The 22515-nt window shown below is 50.4% G+C and overlaps 3 protein-coding genes across 3 annotated transcripts in view; all 3 read left to right on the forward strand.

Annotated features, from left to right (window-relative positions):
- fmoda (fibromodulin a) overlaps positions 1-678 on the forward strand; it is a 3045-nt gene extending 2367 nt beyond the window's left edge. The window contains exon 6 of the mRNA XM_086168705.1: positions 1-678. This exon is cut by the window's left edge and continues 160 nt beyond it. The gene's annotated coding sequence lies outside the window, so the exon portion shown is untranslated.
- Positions 679-2191: 1513 nt separating this feature from the next.
- On the forward strand, positions 2192-11389 carry LOC147222509 (sodium- and chloride-dependent neutral and basic amino acid transporter B(0+)-like). Its single transcript, XM_086168954.1, has 17 exons — positions 2192-2270; positions 2340-2407; positions 3192-3336; positions 3447-3578; positions 3924-4085; positions 6307-6412; positions 6498-6630; positions 6816-6956; positions 7044-7179; positions 7356-7448; positions 7540-7665; positions 7781-7899; positions 8267-8366; positions 8444-8553; positions 9042-9209; positions 9320-9468; positions 11224-11389. The coding sequence occupies exons 1-17, from the start codon at positions 2192-2194 to the stop codon at positions 11387-11389; spliced, it is 2133 nt and encodes a 710-aa protein (XP_086025080.1).
- Positions 11390-12793: 1404 nt separating this feature from the next.
- On the forward strand, positions 12794-21571 carry LOC147222510 (sodium- and chloride-dependent neutral and basic amino acid transporter B(0+)-like). The gene is made up of 15 exons (XM_086168387.1): positions 12794-13100; positions 14655-14799; positions 14894-15025; positions 15716-15877; positions 16055-16172; positions 16256-16388; positions 17089-17229; positions 17415-17550; positions 17772-17864; positions 17955-18080; positions 18188-18306; positions 19735-19834; positions 20694-20803; positions 20948-21115; positions 21205-21571. The coding sequence occupies exons 1-15, from the start codon at positions 13011-13013 to the stop codon at positions 21316-21318; spliced, it is 1887 nt and encodes a 628-aa protein (XP_086024513.1). The 5' UTR covers positions 12794-13010; the 3' UTR covers positions 21319-21571.
- Positions 21572-22515: the final 944 nt, after the last annotated feature.

Consider the following 22515-nt stretch of genomic DNA (forward strand, 5'->3'; position numbering starts at 1 on the left):
TGCACGGAGACGCCGCCACACCAACGGGCGCGAGGCAGCGGGACACACACACCCCGCACGTGGCATGGTTATGTTCAATGACTGGACGGAACGCTATAGTTCTGTATCAGCTAATGTTATCATACGTGCGTCTTTCTTTATGATGGTACCTGTTGGAGGTAGTCAGGTCTTCATGGGTCCAGACACAGGTCTCACACCAAGTCTCAAGTCTGAAGCAATGATTTGAGAGTCCCTTACACCTAGTTAGTTATCGTAGAAACTTTATTTTGTTGTGTGTCTTTGCGATGCTGCGTCTGGACCAGAAGCTCATACAAGGTGGACCGGAGTTAAGTGACAGGAGAAGCCTCCACACGCCTCCATCGGGCTTTCCGACGGGGCGATTAACTTCATTATATAACAGGAGGCGGGTGTGACGGTCCTCTGCTGGATGAGGTCCCATCACACCTTCTTCAGATATGTCCTGTCCTGCTCCTCTTCGGTGAAGATGCGTCTGTTAGCGTGTTTGAACCCACCCGGCCCTGGACCTCTGTATATCTTTTTCTGAGTATCAGTAACTCCTGTATCGAGTATCTCTATCCGATCTGTATCTTTCCATTTATATCTCCTGCTGTGTCCTCAGCAACCTTCACTGTGACGTGGTCACCAAGCTGTGTCCCAAATACAACCTGAGCGGTGATACTCCAGGTTTTTTTCTTGTTTCCAAGGACCACTAAGATCCAGGGTGTCCTCACACAACGTCCTGCAGATCCGGGGGCCGCCGGCCAGAGAATTGTGTGGCATGAGTTTGGCCTGATGTCGATCAATCGCCCCGCTGATCGAACGTTCAATTACTGCCTCATAAAAGCCCGGGCTTTGCGGCTCTCCTCCGCTGACGGACCCAGAATTTGCGGCATGCGGTATTTCAGCAACCGGGAGCCTCTGCCAGGGGTCAGAGGTCAAAGGTCGGCCTCTGTCGGCGTCATATCGGCACACTGTTGCTACTTCCCACAATGATTATTTCTCCACGTGTGATGCGGCTCCGAAGATGGCGATATCACTCTGTGGACCTTTGCTTTGGTTTAAGATGAAACATTTCGTCAGCTTTTGCTATTTTTGGGATCCCGGGTGGCAACAGTGATTGTTGTGTCCCTTAATTCTTGCCTCGCCCCACCGCAGATTCAACTCCAGACACAGAATATCAGAGGAACTTGCTTGCAGCATGAAGTTACACCACTGTCATCTAACTAAACTCAAGCACCAGCTTGGCAGCTTCCAGATCCAGATGTTATCGGATGCACTTCCTGTTCGGTCCTGCACAGGCGTAAGAAAACATAGGTTTGGCGTGTGAGTGGAGTTGAAGATGCACAGATCCGACGGGACCGCAGGAGTCTTGTGTCTTCAGGCCGAGGATGAGTTTTGTGTCCAAAGTAAAGTCCTGATCCATTGACCGCTGAAGCCCAAAGTTGCGTGATCGTGACTTGTGAGTGTTCGATGGATGATTTTAGAAATGATCGTATTTCTTTCAGCACTATCAGTCTTGTTGGTTAGCAAACACGGCCATCAAGTTAGTGCTGGGTTCAACACCTCAGTGTGTGTCCCTGAAATGATGAGGAGTTCCAAACAAGACAGGCATTACAAATCATGAAAACATGAAATATGTTCATGACAATCAGAACAATATGTTGATGATAATTAGATGATTATGTTCATGATAATCAGAACATTAGGTCCATGTTGATGAAGGACTCTATTTCTGTTTGGGCTGTGGATGGTTTCTTTCCTAGTTAACCTTCTAGTTTCAAATCCTCTCAGATCCACCGGACTGTTTTTCGGCCTTCATGGAAAATCCACTTTTTTAGGGTTAGAGCTATATTCGCACAAACAGCCCATAATTATCTCATATCTCATATATCACACATTATCTCATAAAGTGGCCTCAGTAATGGGAATAGGGCTACAATCAGCTGCTGTCACTCAGCACAGTACCTCTGAAGCTTAGCAACCTCCCAAAAGCCAACCTCCAGTGACCCAGGTTCCTGGTGACCCCGGCGGTCCTGGTGAACCCCCGACATCTCCGTGTTTGTCCTCGGCCTCTCGTGATTCCAGCCTGACCTCTGGAGTGAGATGTCGCCCCGACCCTGGTCTCCTGGTCTCCAGTACTCACCTTCAGGTCTGCCGGTCTGGCTGCTCAGACCTTTGCATTCATGTCAGAATGAACCAGAAGGACCTCCAGGCTGCGAGGTCCCTGTTGACTGGGTCCCATCACTTTTGGCAGAAGCCAATAACAGACGGTGAGTGGGGATAGCGACCCTCCCCCCATGTAATGTCAGTGTAGCTGCTCCCCCTGTGTTAAACCACAGCTTCCCCTATCGCTTCCCCCTACGTCATACCGTGGCTCCACCTGCAAGACTTCGCGAGCAGCACGGATGTGATCCGACAGCTTGATCACAGCTTCCTCTCCACCCTTTGCCCCCCCCCACTGCTTCCTCTTTGTGACATCACAGCTTCCCCTCACTGTGTCACACAACTCCCCCTCTCAAAGCAACCAGCACAGCTGCCATGTGCAGCTTCCCCTTTATGACATCAAGCCGTCCCAAACACACACACCGCCAACCGCAAACACACATCACATTCATCACCGGGGATCAACTTTCACCCTCAGCGTCTGTCGGTGTAGGTGAGTCTTCAGAAACAATGTCCCTTCTTCAGAAGCGTCAGCCTCTGTCTACACACTCAGTGGACTATTGGGGGGAGGGGGCAGGTAGACGGAGCTTATGGTGATCGGACGAGAAGCTGCGCCCCCTGTCCTCCGATGGGGCCGTAAAAGCAGACCAGACGCGCCTGAGACGTTTGAAATTCCTCCAACAGGTGACGATGCAGCAGGTGGAGGGAGCGAGGAGCTCGTTTCATCTGAAGAAACTAACATCACGGAATCCTCCTACTGTCGGCCAGGTAGGGGAGGCCTGCGCTCCCGACACACACCGCAGGACGAACCTTCTCACTTTGGCTCAATGAGTTTGCAAGCAGTCCTGATTTTCCCTAAAATGGGGAAAGTCATTACAAACGTTCTTTTTGACCAACATAAGGAAACCGATTTCTCACCAGCTTTATCCACTCTTTTTATTATTGGTTGGTTGGTTCAGGTTCTGATTCACTGTCAAACAGCAGGAACAGGATAGGACAACTAAGTTTTGGATATTTTGATTGGTCAGGGGCCAAACGTGGATGAGGGTGACGAGAATCCCATTCGTGGGAACTGGACCACGAAGAGGGAGTACATTCTCTCGACCATAGGCTACGCAGTTGGCATGGGAAACATCTGGAGATTTCCATATTTGGCATACAAGAATGGAGGCGGTATGTATTTAGGTCTGACGCCTGAGCAGAATTAAAAACACGTGATGGTTCCAACTTTGCCGTCGCTTTCCCTCTTTCCTTCCGTGACACCGTTTCTTTCTCCTCTGCAGGGGCTTTTCTCATACCCTATTTTGTGATGCTGTTTGTTGCTGGCATTCCTCTGTTCTTCCTGGAAAGTGCCATCGGTCAGTTCTGCAGCCAAGGCCCGATTCACTCCTGGAGGGTGGTGCCGTTACTGCAGGGTGAGTTAAAGGAGGCCCCGGTTGGTTGTCAACGGAGCGCCTGGCAGCAACGTGGATTCATTTATTTCTTTTCCATCTTTGGGTGAAGAGCTGCTCCGGTCTTCTTCACCTGGTCCCATTCCATTAACATTGTTTGACCCATAACAATTGCTTCCTAAAAAGACAACAAAAAGAACCAAACAGTGTCCAAGTGGGTTTCACTGACAGTGGGCTTCATGTTGAGGAGATGGATGGTCTGCAGCTTAAACTCATTGGTTCATATGTCAGGTTTTAATTTTAGTGTGCAAACATTTGACGGCATGAATAACAGTAATGGTTCCCAGAACCCGATCTCTACCTTCTCAGGAATTGGTGTTTCCATGGTGATGACGACCATGTTTATATGCATCTACTACAACGTCATCATCAGCTACAGCTTGTTCTACATGTTCGCCTCCTTCCAGTTTCCTCTGCCGTGGTCCAGCTGCTTCAGCTGGGCGGACAGTAACTGCAGCGCCATGCCTCTAGGTGCGTTTGATGCTTTAAGTACCAGAAAGTCAACCTGCCTAGAACGGGGGATTCGTGCGGGCTTGTTTTTGTCTTTAACAGTTTGCCAGTCCTAATCCGATAACCTTGGATAAAGTTTCAAATCCACATCAGGTTAAAGGAAACGTTTATTTTGCTTCCGTCAAATACGATTGCCCCTCCTCGAGCCACCACCTTATCGTGATGGAGGGGTTTGCAGGTCCCAATAATCCTAAGCCGAGGTGGGGGACCTTGGCGATCTGACCCCTGGTTGCAGAAGCTGGATCTTGGGAGACGGAATGTCACCTCTCTGGTGGGGAAGGAACCCGGGTTGGTGCGGGAGACATGGGCAGATACTCAGCAGCACCAGGGGAGCAGTTAGGGGTTCGGTGTCTTGCTCAGCCACACTTCAGAAACAGGCGAGGATGCGCCGGGAATCCAACCAGGAATGTTCGGTCCAAGGTTTACCGCTCGAACCCCCTGGCCCATGCCGTGCCTGATCGCTCCCCGACTAGGCGCATGTACGTCGGAAGTTCAACCTGTAGGATGAGAAGATAGCCTCCGGTATGACTCCTAGTGGAGGTCACCACTAGATGGCGATCCTTGATGAGGAAGTCTCTGATGGTGGGGGAGGATGGCGGTCAGACCTGGCAGACTCAACCGTATTACGAGTCTGCTGGGGATGTCTGGAGGAGTCCCCAGTCAGTGAGGAGTTCTACTCCCACCTTTAGCAGAGAGTCCACAATGTTCCAGGGGGAGGCGGGGGACGTTGAGTCCGAGTGGGCCACTTTCCGGGCTACCTGTGACCATACGGTGGTCAGCGCCTGTCAGGGCGGGACCCCCCGTGGCGAGGGATGAAGGTGTCCTGTTGAGCCTTTTTTGCCCGTAGGGCTCCCTCCTTAGTCGGAAGCTGACTGGGCAGGCCAAGCAGCATGCTGCTTCAGTGATTGTAAAGTTAAAAACTCGGGTCTGGGAGAACTCTGATGAGGCCATGGAGAACAACTTCCTAGATACTTTGTGGAGACTTTGGTCCACCAACCTGAGGTTCCGGAGGTAGAAGCAGTACACCCTGAACACTCAAGAATTACTTCCAAGACCACCCCATTCTCACACCCTGCCATTCAATGAGGAAGCTGAGTCAGGGAACTTTGAGAGGGGTCCCCCTATTTCTAAGGTTGAAGTTTATGAGGTAGTCAAAACCTCTTTGGTTGCAAGGCCCCGGGGTTGCTGAGGTCCACCCTGGGTTTCTTGAGGCCCTGGATGTTGTGCGGCCGTCCAGCCACTGTAACATTTCGTGGACGGCGGGAGCAGTGCTGCTGGATTGGCAACTTGGGGTTGTGATCCCCGCCTTAAAAAAAGGATGATTGGAGAGTGTGGTCCCAATGACAGGGGGGATCAGGTTTACTCATCGCAGCTGGAGAGGAGGGTCCACCGGATGATTGAATCTCTGATCTAGAAGGAGCAGTGCGGTTTCCATCCTGGTCATGGAACAGTCGACCTGCTCAATACTTTCAACAGGGTCCTAGAAGGGGCATGGGAGTCTGCCCTACGTGTGATTTGTGGACCTGCAAAAGGCATTCGACCATGTCTCCTCAGGAATCCTGAGGGGTATGGGATACCCATAGGACGGGCCCCATAGTACGGGGTGTTTGATTCTTGTTTGATCAATGTAGGCGTACAGCCGCATTGGCGGCTGTAAGTCCATACAGGGTATCTGGGCTCTGCCTTGGAGAGGAGTTCAGCCATCCGGGAGGGGCTCGGAGCAGAGTCGCTGCTCCTCCACATCGAGAGGGGTTAGGTGAGGTGGCTCGGGCATCTGGTCAGGAAGCCTCTTGGACGCCACCTTGGTGAGGCGCTCCGGGCATGTCCACCCGGGAGGATGCCGAGTGGACATGCCCGGGATCCCGGCAGGGGAAGAGCCAGGACATGCTGGAGAGACTATGTGTCTCGGGATCCCCTAGGGAGGGCTGGACCATCTGGCCGGGGAGAGAGACGAGCAGGTGTCAGTGCTTCAGCTGCTGCCCCCGCGACCCAACCCCAGATAAAGTGGTAAAGGGTGGATGGATGGATGGATGGATGGATGGATGGATGGACGGACGGACGGAGGGACGGACGGACGGACGGACGGACGGACGGACGGACGGATGGACGGATGGACGGATGGACGGATGGACGGATGGACGGATGGATGGATGACATTTATGACTGACCTCCTCCTCTGCAGTGTACTGCAATGTCAGTGGCGTTTTGGTGGCCAACTGGAGCTCTCAGTGTCCTTCGTCAGACCTGGTCACAGTTCCAGTGCAGAGCCCGAGTGAGCAGTACTGGGAGTAAGACCTCATCTGTCCAGCGTACGCACGTACACGCCTGCCATGTGGTCCTAGATGTTCCTTCAGACACCCCTCTCTTTCCCAGTCGTGTGGCCCTCCAGAGATCTTCTGGCCTACTGGAGACGGGACCTGTCATTTGGCACCTGGCTCTGTGTCTGCTGCTGAGCACGGTCTTGGTTGGCGCATCGCTCATCAAAGGAATCAAGTCATCAGGGAAAGTACGTAAAAGTTCCCCTCACTTTGCACCGGGGATCATCGAGTATTTGCAAAAAGCATGACACTTCTTTCCATGTGTGTCTGGGCTCATCCCCTCCGCCGGCCGGAGGTGCATTTCGGCTCCTCCAGGCTTCTAAGCAGCATCACACTAAACATCTGGATTTGTGAGTGTGATCTGTTTCCTCAGGTTGTGTATTTCACCGCCATATTCCCGTATGTGGTGATCGTGGTCCTGCTGATCAGGGGTATGACACTGGAGGGTTCTCGAGACGGGATCGCGTTCTACATTGGCTCCCAGTCAAACCTGACTAAAGTGACTGAGGCTCAGGTACGGGCCGGTCCGTCTGCGCTCGTCCAGACATTAAGCCGGAACAAGTTCCGCAATAGCGATCTTCAACAGAGCTGTGAATTTCAGGTCTGGAGGGACGCTGCCACTCAGACCTTCTACTCGCTGTCCGTCGGCTGGGGCGGCGTGATAACCCTGGCTTCCTACAACAACTTCCACAACAACGTGTTCAAGGATTCACTCATTGTGACACTGATCAACGCTGGTGGGGGACAAGTGATCAATATCACTGATGGAATGTAGATGTAGTTCTTGCAGAGATAATTACACATGTCGGACTCATCCGTACCATAATAGAACAGGAAGAAACGTGATCCGAGAAAGATTGTGACGTCATCCTGACAAACTCCACCTTATTCTACTTCTCTCGTCTTGTCCGAGGCACGAGTGTGATTGCGGGCTTTGCCATATTTTCCATTTTGGGTCACATGGCCTTTGTTTACAAAGTGCCCGTCGGAGAGGTGGTGAAGGAGGGTAAGAACAACTCGTCGTCTTTGCACCGAACGTACCGGAAGCGTGTGAGACCTCACCCGGTGTCCTCCGCTGCTCTGCTTGCTTTGTGCAGGATTTGGCCTGGCGTTCATCGTGTACCCGGACGCTCTGTCCAAGCTCCCCATCTCTCCCCTGTGGTCCATCCTGTTCTTCGTCATGATCACGACCATCGGTCTGGACTCGCAGTTCGCAGGAATCGGTCAGACCCCACCTTTTGACGTGTAGCTCCGACTGCATCTCCTGCGGCCTCTGCTGTCACGCGACCCTTCACCCTGATGGAATTACAAAGGTGTTTTTGTTTGTTTTGCGCTCAGAGGTGATCGTGACCAGTCTCATGGATTCCTTCCCCAACATGTTCAAGTCCAAACGTGCACTGCTGACGATACTGACCAGTATTACACTCTTCATCCTGGGCCTGCCGTGTGTGACGAGGGTAGGTCCACAGCCAGGGGGCACCAACAAGTCACTTTATCAGTGCCGTCTGTGCCGGTAGTTATTTTGCTAATTTTGACTCACAATTTCTCCAATTTTTATGTACTTCTGTTCTACAACAGGTTTGTTTATTGATTCTAAATCCACCAGAGCAAATTATTGATTATGTTCATTTGCGTGATTGCATGTCTGATAATGCCGCTACACTTCTCCAACGCAAAGATCAGTGATGTCAAAGACTCCAGAGTCCATGGGTGGACATTTAACTTCTTATAACGCATATGATCTCAGTGGTTTTGAAAAACAGTTTTCAGTGCACTCTGTGAGTGTGTGTGTGTGTGTGTGTGTGTGTGTGTGTGTCGAGATAGGCCGGAGTGTACTGGGTGACTCTGATCGACCAGTTTGCTGCCAACTGGGTCCTCCTGATCTTGGCTCTCCTGGAGGTCATCGCGATCTCCTTCATATATGGTGAGCAGACGGAGGGTGAGGGCGATAGAGGTTCAAGTCCGAGCCATAAATGTGACCTTTCTTCTCGTGCCTGTCAGGAGGAAACAATTACATCAAGGATATCGAGATGATGATTGGCAGCAGGAGGTGGTACTTCTGGTTGTGGTGGAGAGCTTGTTGGTTCCTCATCAGCCCATCAATCGTATTGGTTAGTATTTGCAAACGGCACGCCCCCGTTTCTTCATCTTTATGATCTTTATTGGTCCTGTGAGTTCAGTCGAAGTAGAGGTGGTTGTATTTCCATTAGTCAGACACTCTGTGTCATCATGTGACACACAGTGTGCGAATCGACTGGGGGTTCTGTTTGGGGATCTCTTTATACTTGAAATTCCCAAACGGAAAATACACGCAATACTAGCCAGATATTGGTTAATATACACGATACCAACCGATACTAACTAAGTATCGGTTAGTATTGTGTGTGGATTCACAAGCAAATCATGCTTGTGAATCCACCAAAACGCATCTCGAAAGGTTTGTTTGATTTGCCTCTTAGCAATGAAATGTGGCTACACGCAGCGATTGGGTTTGGTCCGAATTAAGGAGGCAGATGCACAGAAATCATCCCGAGTTCTTTGGGTGAGGCCTCGTACGTTGATCAGAATGCTGACAGTCCACCCACTGTGTCCTCCTCAGACGATCCTGTTGTGGTCTCTGATCACTTTCACACCCCCCTCCTACGGTTCAGTGGAGTTCCCCGTCTGGGGCTTGTTCCTGGGCTGGTGCATGGTCATATTCGTCCTCATGTGGATCCCTGTCCTGGCGGTCTACAAACTGATGAAGGCCAAGGGAACCTTCCGGATGGTAGCCCCATCTTTTCGGCCTTATGTCGTGTTTCTCAAGGCACTGTTTGAGATGATCCATCACCTGGCGGGGAGCGCTAAGCCATCAGTGTTTCTCTGGCTCTTCCACAGCGCCTGAAGTCAGTGTGCAGGCCGTCTGAGGAGTGGGGTCCTTATCTGGACATCCATTGTGGGGAACGCTACACCAGCAAAGGCAGCCGCATCCACAAGAATCCAAACAACCAACAAGAAGCCGACGCCACTGCGATGTCCAGCTCATGGTTTTAAATATTTTGTATCCGACCTGCTATGTTCCACTCCAGCGAGGCAGGATGCTACTACTTTTCAAACGGCTAGCTCAGTTTCATCAAGTGGTTTTGGCTCCCTGAAGGCGTGATGTAGAAAAAAATCAGCGCATCATCCCCCCTTCTCATTAAACGTTAGGTCACATCTGTTTAAAGTACGGTTTGGTCCTCCAGCTTTCCGGGCAAACCTGCTCCTCCTCCTCCCGGACGACGATTTCGAATGGCTTCACTTTCCGATTCGTACGACCGCCGAGGCTTTGGCCTCTGATGCTTAATGCAGAATCTGATAAAAGCTCATCTGAGGAGGACGCAGGGAGAAGCCCAAAGCGGTGCTGCTGTGACTCCACTGACTGCATGCCATCACAAATATGATGTTCGTCAGCTCCAAAGTGAGAGTCATAGCCGTTTCTGCATTATCTCAGGACAGAAGGGTCATAAAGCCCAGCTGAGATGACGGGAAGGGCTCCTCCACCGTCTTTGTGCTTCAATTCTGTTTGTCCTGAGAGCCAACGCGGCGATCGGTCAAAACAAGTCCATCCCGAGATGAATTTACAATTCTGAACGTCCAGCCCTGACCCCCAGAGGCCTCTGGACGGGCCCCTGGATGGCTCCACAACCAGGAGCGTGAAAGCAGATAAAGAAAATCAGAGAGTCTTGTTATAATGGAGACAAGAACTAGTTGAACGCCAATGGCGTGGAGTATTAAAGTCTTCGGAAGCAGACCAGAACGACGGCAAGTGGCGAAAGGTACTTTGAACATAATCCGTCGCTTCAGGGTGATTCATTGATTTGCTGTTAATATCCAGGCTCTGGACCGGTGAGTTGTAAGAATCGGACCGCGTGTCCAATCATTTGGTTCCTCCATCTTTTGGGTCTTGTTTCTAGCAGGAGACACGTCTGTACCCTTCCTCTGATAATCTCATGTCTCTCCAAAGAAAATGTTTCTTGTCTTGCGATGTGGTGACTCCAGAACTACTTCCAGACATGGGTGGATGATAATAAAGCCCCCTCAGACCTGATGCTCGGTTTTCTTCTGATCCTTCGAGGGAAAGTCACTCGGGTCCGTCACTGACACTTGCGTCACCCGAGGTGACGGGTTCCTACGAACAAAAGTCTTGGACACTCCTTTGGCGCTGGAACTCATCACTGTGTCCAGCCGTCTGGACTTCAGACGCAAAACGGAGGGTCGTGGAATCAATATCAAGCCCAAGTCAAACAATCAACTGACCTGCCTTCTGCACGAAATTTCAAGTTGAAATCAGGAGGTTTTTATTTGTATTTCAAACTTCAAATCAAAATAACCACATTTAAGAAGCAGTCCAAACAGCATAGCAAATGTAGCTCCCCCACCGGTGTCACTCTCCTTTTGGTGCCAAAGTACCAGGGAGAAGGTGAACTCTAATATTTGTGCACATTCAGCTGAGCTCTGCTCTGAAGCCCATCGAAGCACAAAGATGCCTGCGCACCCCCCCCCCCCCCCCCCCGCATGGTGATACCGAAGAACAGCAGCCGACAGCACCCAAACCGGCTCCTAAGCAAACCCACCAGACATGAACTCAGCCAGGGGACACACATCCAGCCTTGTTGGCACAGCACCAACATCGAGGATCCTCATTCATATTGTAAACAAGCTCAAAACTGAGGTGAGGCGTTTGGACTCAAAGACGGAGTCTGGCAGTCTTCAGTATGTCAGAGTCTTCATTGTGCCCTACCTTTAGTGTAAATCCAAAGGACGCCAGACGAGGTGCCGGCGACCCCTGAACCCAGAAAGAAGGGCCATGACCCGGACAGCTACTGCCACCCGTGGTTGACTCGTGTGAGCAGTGACATACTCAATGGAGCCATCGGTATGAAGCCCTCAGAAAAGGTCTCTGTGACAATCAACAAAGCCAAATAAGTCTATTCTTTTGTAAGATCTTTCAATGTCGGTATCTGCGATGATCCAATAAAGCCCAAGTCAAAGCGACGTCTCAATGAACTGGTACAACAATGTCTGTTGTACGTCGCCGATGCTTTGAGAAGCACTCGTTCCAAATGTTCCACATGTGCACGCAAGTCACAGCGAAGCCATTCTAATGGCTGAAAGTGGTTTGCAAGCTTTTGTTCTCTTCGCGATCCATCAGAACCAGGGCATCCGAGAAGTCCGCATGACCCACGGAGCTGAACGCACAAAGAGACCAAGAGGACGAGACAGACGAATGGTGGAACAGGGTTCAACAGCAGGTCCGGGTGAGAGCAGAGGCCTCAGTTTGACGGGAGATGTTTACTTCCTCCGCAGACCCGCTGAGTGTTTCCACAGGGCTCTTGAAGTATATTTGCTGAGCCTGAAAGGCTTTGAGGGTTTTTGGCCAATATTTGCCATCGTTCTGCCATCGGTAATTTTCGTCATACGCATACATTTGCTGGAAGCGGCTATATTTCTTCTCTGCCTCCACTGCCCCCTTTGACCTGGCCAGGCCAGGCGGAGAATGATTTAGCTGTGCGGCTGATCATCAGTGGTTTTGGGCGGCGGGGATTAACTTGATTGAATGTGTGCAACAGGCTGAAGTCCTTCAGCTCAGCTCCTTCAGATGGTTGGAATGCAAAACTCACAGTGCTAAATCACAAGCTCCTCCCATTAGTGCACAAAAAGAGTAAAGGGTGAAAACTGGCCAATGAAAACCCCGCCAAGGGGCCGCAGCGTCCGCCCGAGTCAGATGTCTGGACTCCGGCGCCTCCGGCTTTGGCCTTCCTGACATTGTACACCCCGAGACCTCAACGCTGTCCAAACGGTTTGTCTCCTGCCCACGGGGGTCGTGGGGCGAGTGGCCGATCCCGGCTGACATCGGGTCGAGAGGCCGGGCTCAATCAGGACCTACCGGCAGTCAATGAGGGCAATCCAAGGACCAATCGTTGGCACAGTTCGGAGTCTCCGACAAAACGACTGCATTTTTTAACATGGATGTGTACAAATATGAGGACAGACGTACAAATATACTTTATAAAAGGTGCGACGGTGAGACAGATTCAATGTGACCGATATTAAGAGTTTGGACTTTTCTTGTTCCTCACTCTGCGCCTGTTTACTCTTTTTCTGACTTCTCTCGCAACAAGTTATTTTTCCCTGAAGTCTGGATTTGCATTTTGTAACGTAAACCCGCCTGAAAGGTGTGGGGAGCTCCTCCCACCGGTGGGTGGAGCTCCCCACACCTGCCCCTGTAAAGGAGCTCAGTGGAACACAACTCATCTGTCGGTAGCTGAGGACAGACACCGCATAGTCAGGTGGCCCATTGAGCCGGTCGTCCGGTTAAATAGTGTTTTTTTTCAGTCGGACATTCGATACTCTTTGTTACCGATGAGGGAACTTCCACTGAAAACTGCCACTGGGGAAAAAAATGCATTTGTTTGTCAGATCCTTCATTAAAATCGCAACTTAATCAAAGTAACGCTCTTTGTGGTCTCATGTAGGCTCACCTAGAACACGTCACAATAGAATATCCGACCTTGAATGTTCAGCAGCCGTCAGCGGATCAGACAAGATGTGGAATCAAGACCTCAAGGCCTTCAAAGGCTTCAAGGCCTTCAAGAGCTCCGAGGCCTCCAAGGATCCCGCCGACGTCTCTGCCCAGGTAGGATCAGACTCATCTGCTATTCTAACAGGAAAGCGCACTCATCGGCCACCACTGTCACTCCTTCCGGGTTTAAGCCAGTGGGTCAGGGTCAGGGGCTATCCAAGCTAAAAAGAACAAAAATAAACATACCGCTGTGATTCAAACATTTAATTTGTTTCCATGACGGGTTCTTTCACTCGAGAATGAATATCTGTAGGCAGTTTCAGCAGGAGGCTGAATTAAATATTCGCTCAGTGGACCAAACGTCCCGACCCACTTGCAGCAGGACAGACAGGACAGGCGTCTTCTGCCGACCTTTCTCAAAGAAGACAGCGCGACATCAGCGACAACAGAGCTCTACTTGTTTATTTCTTCCATTCACACTTTCATGATCTCCATCTGACCAAAGATTCAAAGTATTTGTTTTCTGGAAACGTGCTTCCCTGTGCTATGAAATCGTCCTCGGTGCAGCTACACCCGGCGCCGATCCAAGGCCTCTGTCCTGCCTTCTGCTCCGCCCAGGACGTTCGCTCGGAGACACCGGATGAGAATTAGCTGGAATTCCACCCTGGTATTTTCCACTTCCCGGTGTGCTGCCCCTCCTCCCATCCCCTGGAGCCTCCAGCTGCTTCCAGACCAGCAGATGTCTGGGGCTTTACCCTGATGAAGACGGAAACAGAAATCACGGTCTAGCCTTGATGCATTAAAAAAAAAATCAATGAGTTTCCAGATTATCAAAAAAAAAAATCTTACTGATGTGAAATTTCAAAGTCGAGAGAAAAGATTCCATCTGCCGGTTCAAGTCGATTTCATTGTCACAAAATTGCGAAGCCAAGTTAATTTCAGTCAACGACAGCGACATCAGTGCTCAGAGATGAGGCGTTGCTGGATGGGATGAGGAATGCCTGCCGGAGGGTTCTGGACTCATAAAAACCTATGTGTGTTTGAGATATATTTCAAGAGTATGACCGTATAACTTGCTGCGCGATGATATGTCAGAGAGGTCATAAGCTCCTTTAGTTTCTGTCCTCGAACATGAAAAGCACTCTCACCTTAGCCCAGACCCTCACCCCGGTCGTTATTTTGCTAAAACCCCTCACGGTCCGTTCTTACTGGAGAGGCCTCTCGGACGTCCTCGAGGGAAGAAAATCCAGTCCTGTTGAGTTACTAACCACGACCTGGATGACCGAGGACCTTCACAGACATCACAACCTCCGTTGGCCAGGCGTACGGGATGAAGTGACTTCAACGACATTAATGAGCATAAATAGTGCATTAAAAATATTGAGGTAGGGATACCATAAAAACGGCGAACGTTAAAGCGTAAAGGACTGACTCTGAGCAAAGGCAGCCCTTTGGGAATCTAAGGCGGGGAGGAGTAAAGATCACCTCAATCACACCAACGCCATGCTTTTTTACTAAAACAATGTTATGTGGAAGCCTTGGCGATTCCACGGTTCAACTCCCAATTATCACCGACACCTGAGAGAAAAAAAACACTGCGGACGCGAACAGGAAGAGTCCGCCGTTATGCCCCGGGTCCTGACGGGCGCTCGGGTTATCGCCCCGCAGGATGCTCGCGTGGACGACGGGGATGAGAATCCAGAGCGAGGAAACTGGACCAACAAGACGGAGCACATGCTGTCTATGTTCGGATATGCTATTGGCCTCGGCAACATCTGGAGATTTCCATATGTGGCCTACAAGAACGGCGGGGGTAAGTAGGTGGCATCACGTCGCAACTTTGCCGATTCCGCTGTCAGTTTTATTATCATTGATGTTCCCAAACATGTGACCATCCCTCTGTGCAGGGGCGTTTCTCATTCCCTACTTTTTGACATTGGTTTTATGCGGAACTCCTCTTTTCTTCATGGAAAGCGCCATTGGTCAGTTCTGCAGCCAAGGCGCGATCAACATGTGGAGAGCGGTGCCATTGCTGCAGGGTGAGCGCCGGCCGCCATGGGGTCACAGTCAAGTCCCCGCTGTCAGGTCAAATTAAGCCCATAATAGTCCCAGTTCCATTTTTTATTCATTTGAATGTCTGTAGTGCAGAACGCTGATCGTGACCAACACAGAGAGGGAATCAGAATCAGAATCCCTTCATTCGCCAAGTAATTTTACGACACCAAGGAATTTGCTTTGGTTGACGACGCCAAACAGACAACATGCGCATGCGTAACAGGCATTGAATAAGTGAAAAATAAAGACAGATCAGAGCAATCATTGTTTGTTGTGCAAATGGCAAGTTGTGCAAAGCAGTGCGAGGTCGTGCTTTGGAAGGGTTGGGACAGCGTCAGTGAGGCACCAAAGCATTATTGATGAGGCAAACCGCCGATGGGAAACGTTGTTTTTGCGGCGGGTAGTTTTGGTCCTGATGGACTGCAAGTGGTTGGAAAAGTCCGTGTCCGGCCGAGATGGGTCGCCCAGGATCTTGCCTGCAGGAGGCGTTGGTCCTGTTGAGAAGGTAGATTACAGACAAACATACTCTCTGCAGAGCGGAGGGTACGGTGACGTCTGCCCTTTGCAGAGGATAGGAAAATGCAAGCGGTTCATTAAATCAGTTGAGGTCCAGCATCTCTTGTAAAGTCGAGTTTGTGGATCGCTTGTGGATCTCACCCCGCTTTCCTCCCCAGGTGTCGGCATCACCTTCCTTGCTTTAAACTCATTGGTGTCCATATACTACAACGTCATCATCTCCTACGGTCTGTTCTACATGTTCGCCTCCTTCCAGTCTCCTCTGCCATGGACCGGCTGCTTCAGCTGGGCGGACAGTAGCTGCAGCGAAGTGCCTCTAGGTGCGTTTCCGGGGCTTTTATTATGAATGACTGGTGTTTAATGCCCTTTCTTGGTTCCATGAAAGAGGTCTTTGTATGCCTCCTGAATAAAGCAGACGTCAACCGCTGCAGAAATCCTTCAACCCGTGTAAATAATCGGTTGCCAATCACAGACTATTTCGTCCTCTTCTTCTCTAGTGTATTGCAATGTAAGCGGCGTCTTGATGGCTAACTGGACTCATGAAAACGGGACTTCCTGTTCTCCGTCAGACCTGGTCACGGTTCCGGTTCAGAGCCCGAGCGAACAGTACTGGGAGTAAGAGCCCCTCCGGCCAGCACGTTCGCACAAGCCTGTCCTGTGGACGGGGATACACCATCAGATGTTTCTCTTTCTCCTAGTCGTGTAGCTCTGCTGAGATCCAGTGGTCCAGATGAAACCGGGCCTGTGGTCTGGCACCTGGCTCTCTGTCTGCTGCTGGGCTCCATGATAGTTGCTGCAGCACTCACCAAAGGAATAAAGTCATCAGGCAAAGTAAGTCATCACCAAGCCTTCGTCCAGTTTGTGTTGCTTGCTTATCACCCAAAGCACATCAACACCACCACCACCACCGTGGTGGTCTTCTGCGGTGCTGCGGTCCTGGTCATGGTTCGATGTTGTTCAGCGTTATGCAGCGTTAAGGTGTTGCTCCCTGCCGGCCAGTGAAAAACCCCTTTTGCCCAGAAAACATTTCCTTGAGTCCGATTCTCCGAGATGTTTCCATCTCCTGCCTGACGCGCTTGCAAATGAACTCCTCTACTTGCTTCAAACGTCTGGTCGAGCCGCTGATACCGGCTGAAGTTCCACCGAACACCTGGATTTTCATAGCATTGCTTTTTGGCAGATGCTTGTTGTGCATTGGGCATTGACCAGAGCTTGCACGGCGCACCTACTGCTTCTTCGTTCCACGGCCCACTGACTACCAGACGCTTGCAAACGGAGAAGACCATTCAGGACTACTTTTTGTTCCAGACACACTCTCTGCTATCCTTTCTGTTAGGAACTCCTCGGGCGACCGCTTGACCTTCTCATATGTGTTACACGTATTTTGTCTTTCGGTCATTTCAACCAATGTTTATCTCAGGCTTCAAAGCGGCCTAAATAATGCGATAAAATAATGCAAAAAATGACGCATAAAACGGTGCACTGGGGTGCACACATGAGCGGCGTAGATCCTCTCCCTCTGTCTCCTCAGGTTGTGTATTTCACCGCTCCTCTGCCGTATGTGGTCATCCTGGTGCTGGTGATCAGAGGAGTGACGCTGGAAGGAGCTGCAGATGGGATCGAGTTCTACATCGGTTCCAAGTCCAACTTCTCGAAATTGGTGGAAGCGGAGGTGAGAGGCGCTTTTGTCCGACCCTGTCATTTGAAAGCTAACGTGAAATGTTCGGCAGGTGCATTCTTTGTCCGTCATTGCAGAGCGGGAGGGCTGCGGGTGAGGTTCGGCCTCGGGGAAAACGACGAGTCACGTTTGCAGGTCGCGACCTCACTCACCATTTGTTCTCCGGTCTGTGTCTCCAGGTCTGGAAGGACGCGGCGACTCAGACTTTCTACTCGCTCTCGGTGGCCTGGGGGGGGATCGTGACTCTTTCCTCCTACAGCAAGTTCCACAACAACATGCTCCTGGACTCGTTGCTGATATCCATGGCCAACCACGGTAGGAAGTCAGCGTTCTTCTCAGGAGAAGCGGCGTCTCAGCCTTATCTCCACGGGGTGCAATGCTGGCGAGAAACCCGGTATCTGTTCCAGACGCTCCTTCTTTCACCGGCGGACGCTGAATCCAGGCCTCTTTTGCAGCTTGCCGGCTCATCCTGTCCACCTCAGCGGACGTGAAGAAATGTGACACTCACCATGATTCATGTTTTCATCTCCTCTCAGTGACCAGTGTGTTTGCTGGCTTTGCCATCTTCTCCATTCTGGGTCACATGGCGTTCATCTACAGAAAGCCTGTGTCAGAAGTGGTGAAAGAAGGTCGGTCTGCGTTCCTTCCTGGAATCCGTACAAGGGGAGAGGCCGCTCTTTGTCTCTTTGAAGAGTTTTTGTTTCTTGGTCTTGGTGCAGGTTTTGGCCTGGCGTTCATCGCCTACCCGGAGGCCCTGGGGAAACTCCCTCTCTCCCCCCTGTGGTCCATCCTCTTCTTTTTCATGCTTTTCATCGTCGGCCTCGACACCCAGTTTACGATCATAGGTGAGCCAGTACCTCCACGTGTCACTCAAAGAATCGGAACCCGTTGCCGGGCGACGCCTTCTCTTCCCCGCGCCGGCTAATGCCTCCATTTCTGTTGGGGCCTCCAGAAGCCATCACCACCTGCCTGGTTGACGCCTTCCCTGAAAAGCTGAAGCCCAGGCGAGCCCTTCTGAGCTTGGGCGTGTGCGCCATCATCTTCCTCCTGGGCTTGCCATGTGTTACAGGGGTACGTCTCCTCGCCCGCCTCTCTCCTGCTTCCTGAAAGACTGTGTGATCATCCTCGGTCGGTTGCATTTAGTTTAGTCCTTTCATTGCTATCGTCACTCTATTTATATTGTCACTATTTTTCGCCCTTACCGTCTATTCTGTTGTCCAATCTTATCCCTGATGTTGTTGCTGTTGCTCTTCCTGCTGTCTATTTATTCATGGATGTCTTCTAACTGCCTTTCTATTATATTTATATTCATATTTATTTTTGACATTATAACTGTTTCGCTGCTGTGACAAAGGAATTTCCCTTATTTACATTTACACTCCAGTCATTTGGCAGACGCTTTTATCCAAAGCGACTTACAAAAAGTGCAATTCAGTCACCAAAGATCTGAAGTACCGGTGGTCGGAAGTCAGAAGTGACCAATCTACCAAATAGCCATCTCAAAACCATATACAAACATGTATACATTCCTTTCTTCGTTTTTTTCCCTCTTTGGGGGGGTTGGGGGCTGAGTGTGATAAGTGGGGTAGTGCTTGGTGAAGAAGCATGTTTTCAGCTGACGGCGAAAGATGGGCAGCGACCCCTTATGGGAATCAATAAAGTTTATCTTGTCTTGTCTTGTCTTGTCTTGTCTTGTCTTAGACACAGGAGTCACACAGGATAAAACTGCCGGCGTCAGTCACTACTTTGGTCTCAGTCACACAATGGTTGTTTGTGTGTGTCTCACACATAAGAACACACAGCTCTAAAGATGAAGGATGTTCACGGGGAAGTGCAGTCTTTGATTTGCATCCGTCTGTTTCCAGCAAACACCCGTCCTTCATTTAAACTCAAATTGAAACGAGATATATCCTAACGTGCCTACAGCGGCTCGGTGACAGTGTCTTCAGTTCAATTGCTGGCTGGTCAGCGGATCCTTCTGTCCCCTGGTCAGGCGTCTGCCTTCGCGGGTTATTATCAGGAGAACCCCACGTGACGGAAACCACGGTGCTGTCGATGAAGATCGGCTCGTTGCAAATTGCAGGGTAGAGAGTTTTCATGGTCTTCACACCATCATCTGGTCTCACTGTGCTCTTTCAGTTTTGCCATCAGCAGCTCCTGTGCACGCCTCACGGCTAACCTTCTTGGCGGTGTGGCTGCAGACCAGGAGAGTGATGAGAAAGCGTCCGCCCTGTGCTTTGTGTATCCCTTTTAGAATCCCAGCTCATCAGAAAGGATGGAAACACATTACAATGGTTTCGGCGAAGGCATGGGTCAATGCTTCATCCTGGAAGTCCGGCCTCGGAGCGCCGACATCATTGGACGGCTCACTAAATTCACCCGCTGCTCACTTTCCTCCCATCAATCACATCTTCTTGAAATGAAGCCTCTGGAGAGGACAACCTGCAAAAGAGAAAAACTCCAATATACTGATTACATGTTTCTTTGTGTGTGTGATAGGCTGGGATATACTGGGTGACTCTATTGGACCATTCTACAGCTGGCTGGATTCTGCTCCTGCTGGCTCTGCTGGAGATCATCGCCTTCTCCTACATATACGGTGAATGCCAAACCCGTCAGTTCCACCTTCATACAACGATCAAATAACTTTCCGATTATCTCTTCTTAACCCCGAGCTCGGCGTCGTCCTCCAAGGCCCTCGGATTCATGACATAATTCGGAACATGAAGCCAAGTCCAGAATGGTCCCAGTGCTTTGCTCTGTTCCATTTCGTCCGGTGAATCGGCTTCTTTCCCCGCAGCCTCTTTCCGGACCTCTTTGACCCCTTGGATCCGCCGTGGGTTCCAATCGGTGATCTCTTTCTTTTCTGGCGTCCAGCTGAGGTTCATGACCAATCTTACTTTCCATTTTTGGTTTTCCATTCTACTGTCTATTCTTGTCCGTGTTGTTGTTGTGCACGCTGCTGTCTCTTTATTTGTGGATGTCTTTAATTATCTTTTAACAATCTCTTTTATTATGTCTTTTAATTATCTCTGTCATTTATATTTAGAGTCATATGTATTGATGCTGTCATTTTTGCGCTGCTGTGACAAAAGAATTTCCCCTAAGGAGATCAATAAAGTACATCTTATCTTATCTGAATAAAATCCCCCCACCTCAGAGACCAGCGATGGACGCCGAACTCTTCTGTCGTTTGTTCTGAGAACTAAGTTCATATGAAATATAAACATTTGATTACTCTTACAAATAGCTGCCGGTGCTCTCGCCGGCTTCGTCCCAAACAAGTTGTTACTTCCTAAAAAGTCTTTCCGAGCAGTCGCTTCAAATTGATCGAGCAAAACACATTTCCTAGCGAAGAGCTAAGGCCAACGACACCCCGAAAATGAATCTTAATATTCTGACACCCGAGAAGACCACGTCGCTCGTCTGAGCACAAGCATGTTTGTCTTCTCCGGCAGGAGCGAACCGTCTGGTCAAAGACATCGAGATGATGATTGGAGAAAAGAGCGCCCTCTTCTGGCTGTGGTGGAGAACGTGTTGGTTTGGCCTCACCCCCTGTATCATCGTGGTGATTACAACCTCTGCTTTGCTTTCTTCGCCCCCGTCCGGCGGCACGGGCCCCAAATTGTGTATTTTGATTAATTTCAAATGTGGTCCCTGTCCAAGCACATTCCAGTAGAAGGAGAGTAAACAAACCCCCTCGGTTGTCCAGGTGATCCTGGTCTGGTCCCTGATGAGCTTCATGCCCCCATCCTATGGAACCCTTCCATTTCCAAACTGGATGAGGTCGCTGGGCATATGCATGAAGGCCTTCATGCTCCTCTGGATCCCCGTCGTCGCCCTGTACAAGATAACTGGAGCCCAGGGAACCCTCTTGGAGGTGCCAGAGTCACAAATACTTCAGTTAGAAGGTCCTCCCTTGGCTTGTTTGGCGGATATCCAATGATTCGATCTTGTGTGTTTTGGCAGCGTCTGAAAACCTTGTGCACTCCTGCTGAAGAATGGCGTCCCTTCCTGGAGATCCACCGGGGAGAGCGCTACTCGCAGGGACACTGTGCTCAGAAGGAGGCCTTTCCAAAGTAAAAGGAGCCGCAGCACAGATGCCGTCCTCGGTTGGAGGCTGGGGTTTCAGATGGTGGAAACCATCTGTGGAAACTCCAGCGCCGACTCTCTCCCGTCATCACCAGCTGTTTCGATGACTGTCGATAGATCCAGTACGGCGGTGTACAAAGGGTTATCACAGGATGTACAACAGAATGGAATTTTCCTTCCACTCACGGCAGAGAGTAGACAATGCAAGAAAACCTTATCAAAAATAGAAAACTAAAAAGAAACAAGAAACAGTGTTAAGAATATATATAAAAAGTATGGACTTCTTTATTCTATTCCATTCTATTCTACAATCATATTGAAATGTATTAAATCACACATTCGGTAAACTTTGGTGATCAATGACTGATTAAACATCAAACTGCTCATTTTGCGCTCAACATTTCTGAAAGTTTCTCAACAAAATACTGTTTTGTGTTTGGTTTCAGTTTCTGGTTAAAGTGAAATGAAGTAGAAGTGCTGCTCACTTGATGACACAATCAGTGATGTCACTGGACTAGTCCAAGTATGTGTGTGTGGGGGGGGCAGTAGGTAGCAAGGCTGCAGGATCCTGAGAATTTTCCATTACAAGAGGTCAAAATGTCATGTTTCTCATGCACCTGTTCTCTGAATCCCAAGCCAGACCAGCTCCGGCCGCGGCGGATTTTGCTCGGAGGCAGGGAATGAAGCTGTGCAGACGGATCACTAGCGTCTCCAGACAGGTGGCCTCCCGCAGAGCGGTGACAGGGCCTCCGATCGGAGCGCAGACATTCCGAGGATACCTCGGGGTCGGACTGTGGCTAATGGCTTTCATTCTTCTTATTTCCGTGCGGAATAGTCCGACGTGCGCCTCTGCGTCCGGGACCTCGGGGGACGGCTGTCCTCCAGGAGGCCTGGAAGGATTGCGCCCTCAGACGGCAGAGCCGTGAATGACACGGAGGAAAGGACTGGCGGCTGCCTCATAGAAAAGCTCCAGGAAGAGGTTCCACCTCTTGGCGCTCTGCAACTTCACGGGCAGGAGGAGCACGGAACTCGGGAACCCGCCAACTATCAGCGATAGCGCAGCATCTCAGGAGGTCTGTGCGCCTTCACCTCTGTGTCTTTGTCTGCTGTAGTACTCTTGAGGCACCACTGCTCAGGAACATGGCACTGCTGTCATGAGGAGAGGAGCGCTGCAACAGGGCTCGTGTC

Source organism: Fistularia commersonii, chromosome 21 (genome assembly GCF_037954325.1).
Source record: "Fistularia commersonii isolate RoL2024-O1a breed Wild chromosome 21, RoL_Fcom_v1.0, whole genome shotgun sequence".
Classification (NCBI taxonomy): domain Eukaryota; kingdom Metazoa; phylum Chordata; class Actinopteri; order Syngnathiformes; family Fistulariidae; genus Fistularia; species Fistularia commersonii.

What these genes read in the sequence shown, in the direction of transcription:
- LOC147222509 (XM_086168954.1), top strand. Translation starts at nt 2,192, where the DNA reads ATGAACCAGAAGGACCTCCAGGCTGCGAGGTCCCTGTTGACTGGGTCC. An exon ending in CGGAGAGGTGGTGAAGGAGG is followed by an intron (nt 7,449 to 7,539) that starts GTAAGAACAACT and finishes TGCTTTGTGCAG; the next exon opens with GATTTGGCCTGGCGTTCATC. An exon ending in CGCGATCTCCTTCATATATG is followed by an intron (nt 8,367 to 8,443) that starts GTGAGCAGACGG and finishes CGTGCCTGTCAG; the next exon opens with GAGGAAACAATTACATCAAG.
- LOC147222510 (XM_086168387.1), top strand. Translation starts at nt 13,011, where the DNA reads ATGTGGAATCAAGACCTCAAGGCCTTCAAAGGCTTCAAGGCCTTCAAG. An exon ending in CTGCAGCGAAGTGCCTCTAG is followed by an intron (nt 15,878 to 16,054) that starts GTGCGTTTCCGG and finishes CTTCTTCTCTAG; the next exon opens with TGTATTGCAATGTAAGCGGC. An exon ending in CGAAATTGGTGGAAGCGGAG is followed by an intron (nt 17,230 to 17,414) that starts GTGAGAGGCGCT and finishes CTGTGTCTCCAG; the next exon opens with GTCTGGAAGGACGCGGCGAC.